We start from the raw sequence: 5,720 nt of genomic DNA, 5'->3' as shown, positions 1-5,720 counted from the left end.
TCTCTTTTGCCACTCATATATATATATATATATATATATATATATATATAAAGGCCAATGCCATAGCCTTCTTCTTCATAACTCAAAACCCTCTCTCTCTCTCTCTCTCTTGTTGGATATGGCCTCAAGACTCGTTGCTTCGTTTATCATCACCATCATCGTCATTCATGCTGCCTCTGGTCTCTCTCTCTCTCCCTCCCTCTCTCTCTCTCTATATATATATATATAGTCCATATATATGTAAGTGTATACAATCAAAATATTTTGTTTTTTCTCACTTTGTTATATATTAATTATATTATGTGAGTTTGGGATAAATTGTTACAATATATATATATATATATATATATATATTGCAGGAGCGGATGCAGAAGAAGTGTGCTTGGACGGATTAGGCATCTGTACTAACGGCAACGAATGCGACCAAAAATGCAAGGCCAAGCATGGACCGTCGACCCAGAGCACGTGCGACTCCACCATGGGCAAACCCTTATGCACGTGCTTCTTCTTTTGCTCACAACCATGACATTAATATATAATAAACTCTTTAACCTAATTAATGTCTCTATTTCCTCTTATTTGTTCTAAATATTTTATGTTTAGTTTAATGGATTCACAGTACTATCAAATCCGTACATGAGGGTTTGCTCATTTTCATCTTTAATAAATTCTTGTAGCGATTTCATATATATTTCTTGAATGCAGATATATATACACTCTGAAAAAAAATCCTCCCATTTAATTATATTTTTGTTTGGGTATTTTTTTGTAGGTGAATGTACTCATAATTATATGTTTTGAATCTTCTATGTAATATGTGTACGTACGTTTCCTTCATGGGTTGGAAAGCGTGTAGAAATGGCAAAATCTAAAAAGCTTATAGAAATTGAGAGGCTCGGAATTGAACCCATATTTTTGTTTATATAATAAGCTTCAAATAAAGAGCCACCAAGGTTTATGATTTATTTTATACAATAAGCTTCGAATTCAGATAAGACGGTATGTCACATATCATTTTTTATTCCCTATTTGTTTTTTTAAATCTCATATTTGTTTTTATATTTAAAAAACAAAAACACTTCTTCTGTTTTGTAGCGACTCAATCTCTTGTTGTTCTTGAATCCGGAATCCAAGTGTTTTCAGACAAAAGTCAACCAGGGAGCTGTATGGGATGCCAAACATCAAAGTACAAAAACCAAGATTCTACAAACATGTTTTACAAGAAAGATGAAAACAACCAGAACCCAAGTGTTTAATGTCAGAAAAAAAGACAAACCAAGAGTCTACAAACATGTTTTGCAAGAAAGGGTGAACAAGCAAAGACTGAATGCACTTCATAGGGAACAAAGAAAGCATCTGTGTCATGTCGTCGGATTGGATCCATCAAGCCCTGTGACTGGCTCGAGACACGATCACGACCAGCAGGACCACGACGGAGAGAAGGACCGATGTCCTTAGCTTTTCTTCAAGCCAAGCGTTTGCTCTGATGTCTTTTCCGTTGCTAGATTCATCGGGTTTCTTGATGAAGAACTCGGTTGCAAGCTTTAATATCTTCTCAAACACTTCCATGGCTTTCGCCTTTGTGTTGTCAAATACCCACCTTATGAAATCAGTTGCTGGATTGTCTTCCCCGGGAGTGTCGTCTGAGCTCAACTCATCATTCCCTGCTTTGAACAAGAAGCAATGTCCACACTGGGAATTTCGGGTATGAAAGTTTCGAAACAGAGGTTTAGATTGTGTCGGTCTTATAATACCTCGACTTATGCCCGTGTTGTACAACTCCCTGATCTCTTGTACCACTTCGTTGTTCATGACAGCATCCCAAACAGCTTTGTCAGATGACAAAGACACCACCATTCTCTGCATAATATGTCAGAAGCTATTGAGTTATGCATCCTAATCTAAAGAAGTAACCAGCTTGGAGTTTTGTTCGAAGATTACCCCTCTGATCGTAACAAAAAAACCCACACGGTATCTAAAGATTCGTCGATCAAACCTATAGCATGGCTTAGATCTTATGATACAATGCCCCCACAAGCACAAGCGAAAACTGTCAGTGAAAACTCACTGCATCGAAGGATCCAGAGCTTCAACAAGTTCAACACGAAACTAGCCAAAAAAAAAATTTCTTTCCGGGCATCGCTTCTTTTCAAGATTCAACTAAATTAACAAACTTGAGTTAGGGTATATATATATATAACCTGGACGGATGGTTCAGTTTGCAGCAGATGAAAGGCATTGTAAACGTGGTCATAACCATGAGACTGCAGGGTTCTTGCATGGCAAAGCTGCATTGAAGGCTCCAACCAGTCAAGATCTGATCCAGATGAAGAAGCAGAGTGAAACATGCCATTGGAGCTCGTGATTCGGCTGGTTTCGTTATCGTTGCACTCGAATTTGTCTCTAACAAGATGAGGGTGGGGACTACCATCGAAAACCCTTTCAAAATAGAACAAAAAGAAAAAGAAAAAGAATCAATGGTAGTGGCAGCCATTAATTGTGCATGAACTCATTCTCACATAAACAGGAAAGGAGGTTTACAAAGTGACAAAAGAATATCACAAACCAAAAAGAGAAGAACCAGCAAACAAGAAGAAAGGTTTAGGGATTTGGATCTTCACAGAACAGAGCCATGTTCCTAGTACTGCAATCATTAGTGTTCCATTAATTAACATGAGGACCGTCAAGGAAGGAAAAAGCCAAAGCAAATACAAGAAGTAGAGTTTTAGAGTTCCTTCTTCAGTTCAAGTTCAAGGTTTTCATCAAGTCAAGACAAGACAACAACACTCCATCACAATCAGAAAAAGTGGCTGTCCCCCAAAAGAAAAAGCACAATTTTGAGACATGCAACGAAGTAAGGACAACTCTACAGTTCTTATCAGCGTTCCCAATCTAAATTTGGTTGACTCTCTAACATCAACCAACCAAAGATTATCCACGTGATTCTAAACCATCAGTAGACATATGTGAGATTAATCAGCTCCACAATTCCAAGGAATCAAAAAGCCCCAAATCTCAACACTGCGAACAAACATGCGTATATACGGATTCATGAAACAAAAGCTTAGAGACATGGATATGAGAAGTTACTGTTGGAGAGCACAAACAGCGTCTTGGACTTCATCGAGTGAAGGAACACAACCAAAGACAAACTCCTCGTCACTTCCTTCTTCAGATACCCACTCGAAATCATCATAAACTCCAGAACTCACACGGGCAAAAGCACCGCCACCGCTCCGACCGGGATTCGCAGCCACCGGAAAATTCAACGGCGACCCAGATACTGCAATCGCCAGATTGTTCGACCCAGAAGAAGAACTCGGCTTCTGGGGTTTCCTGGAAGCTGAACCAACACATCCGCCATGGGAGCCGTTCGAAGCACCTGCGTTTGCAGACGAAGATGAAGAAGAGAAGGGCTCTTGAATCCCGCCGTTGGCGACGCCGGTCCTCGTCATGGCTCTTCCGGCGGCGCGTAGCATACCTCTGCCGCCGCCCATCGGTCCTCTTCCTCCACCGAACATCGAGTGATGTAACCGCTGTTCTGATACTCGAACAGGTAACGCTTACTCGGTGGTTGTCTTGGTCTGCTTCTTGTCTAAAACGTCAATTGGAAGCACTAATGGGGTCTGACAGATTTCGCCATCTTTAACTTTTTTAGGATTCTGGAAACTTTGATGCTTTCGAGGGCAGAGAATGGATAAATTCAAAAAATTGCAATGTCTCTGGAATTTTGGAAGATTTTGCTTTCCTTTTGTTCCTCCTCCTCATTCTTCTTCTCGACACACTTATCCATTACTTCTCCTTATTTTTTTAATGTTTAAAATTCGAAAAATAATATGATCCAAAGAAAACCCATTTGCGATTTATCAAATCTATATATGAACTATGAATAATAACATAAAATAAAACGAACACTGCCTTTGTAGCTTAAGGTTTTCTTTCTTTCTTCTTGTTTCCTTTTTTATGCATATAACTAACTGATTAGAGTTGAAATCATATTAAATAATTTTCTATCACTATACATTTTAATGAAATATATTTAGCCAAAGAATATTAACACTTTTTATTTTCATTTGATACAAAAATATCTACCAAAAGAATAAAACAGTTTACTAAAATTAATTGTGCAAAAAAATTATAAATACGTACCTTTACTTAATAAAATATGTAAATATGTCCGCCCATCATCACCACTTATAATTTATCAAATATAAGGTTTTAACACATAACCTTTGTTTCAATTTTTATTATCTATATAAAAAATAAATAATTTCATAGTATTATATTAACAATACACGTTATTTATTTTTTTTATGTATAATTTCTTCAAAACTTGTATATATAGAGATAATAACGATAATTCTAACAATTCAATACCTTTTTTATTTAATATATAGTATTCTTTGACTTTTTGCTTTGTGTCCATTCATTCGAATTTACTAATCAATGGTTGTCGATTTGATTAATATTAAAATATAATACATTACTAAAGCTAGGTAAGTGGGAAAAAAAACCGGTGGCGTGTGGGCATCCTCTTTGGAATTTATGGTTTTGCTTGTAATTAAGCTATATAATTAAATGTCGTTATAAATAGATTTGTATGACGTGGCATTCATATTCCGCCCTTCGAATCATTTTCATGGATATAAAAGTTGAATTAAAGTATGGTAGTTAGTAAGAAAATAAATTAATAAAGAGGAACATTTTTTGCATTGTAAAACTTTTAAAAAATAAAGAAATAAAAAATAATTATAGTTTCACATTGAAAATTAGTTGAAACTGAAATTGGAATGCGTTATTCAATTACAGTGCATAAAAAATATTTTTGAAATTCAAGAAAAATGTGATGTCACATACTGTCTAAAAAGCCTCGAATGAGGATATGCTTTAAATATTCAGATGGGCCATGGTTCAAGCCCATTACAATAATCCGGCCCGTATAGCCCAAATATGACCAAAGGGTAACCCGATCTGTCCTAATTTGGTAGATATCTCAATTTCATTCTGAGTTTTCCCAATAAGACAACCCGACCCGTCAGCCATTTTTCAGGTTTTATTTATTTATATATTCTGAGTTTTTTTTATTGATAAGAATCTTATTTTTCATAAAATCAGGTTTTTTTCTGTTTTTGTATGGTTCGGATTTGAATTGTTAATTTTGGAAAAATTATACGCAATCGATTTTTATATCGAAATTGAATTTAAGATATTGGATTTTTTGTTTTTGTTTTACTTTTATTAGTCGAATATGCAAATGATCACCTTTACTCTCGTTGTTGCTACTTGCTCATTACAAGGCTTTGCAATGAGAAAACTATATAGAGAGATATCAAGAAATTGGATTTGTGATATAATGACATCGTATATATAATTTGATCACAATGATTCTATGATATGATGTCTACCGTATCTAACCAAACTCCCTCCAACTCCCATTTCTTGCCTTTTCTAAAAAAAACGATATATATATATATATATAAATAAATAATAACGGACGCGTTCTTTAGTTTTCGGACAAAGATCGAACATGTGGAATATGCTTTGAAAGTGATTGAAGATCAAGCCATTTGAAAAATGAAATAATACTAATTTAAAAAAATGTTATGTAATTTAGAAAACGATTTTATTCAGAAAAAAAAACATTATTTTGTGCCTTAATCGTTTGGTTGGACGATGATATCTGAAAAAGTCGGAAATATATATATATATATATATATATA

At 35.2% G+C, this 5,720-nt stretch overlaps 1 protein-coding gene across 2 annotated transcripts; it reads right to left on the bottom strand.

Moving 5' to 3' along the window:
• Positions 1-1,167: 1,167 nt before the first annotated feature.
• On the bottom strand, positions 1,168-3,795 carry LOC104825057. Of its 2 annotated transcripts, none has more exons than XM_010557308.1 (4): positions 3,091-3,795; positions 2,202-2,439; positions 1,755-1,860; positions 1,168-1,667 (listed from the first exon to the last, which is right to left on the bottom strand). In XM_010557308.1, exons 1-4 carry the CDS (start codon positions 3,519-3,521, stop codon positions 1,384-1,386), a joined length of 1,059 nt encoding a protein of 352 aa, XP_010555610.1. In that variant the 5' UTR covers positions 3,522-3,795; the 3' UTR covers positions 1,168-1,383. The 2 variants fall into 2 exon arrangements, with proteins under 2 accessions (XP_010555610.1, XP_010555612.1); XM_010557310.1 differs by having other exon boundaries at positions 1,168-1,664; positions 3,091-3,791.
• Positions 3,796-5,720: the final 1,925 nt, after the last annotated feature.

This window comes from Tarenaya hassleriana, unplaced genomic scaffold, assembly GCF_000463585.1.
Source record: "Tarenaya hassleriana unplaced genomic scaffold, ASM46358v1 Cleome42, whole genome shotgun sequence".
NCBI classification, from domain to species: domain Eukaryota; kingdom Viridiplantae; phylum Streptophyta; class Magnoliopsida; order Brassicales; family Cleomaceae; genus Tarenaya; species Tarenaya hassleriana.
This window is presented reverse-complemented; position numbering and strand designations above follow the sequence as displayed.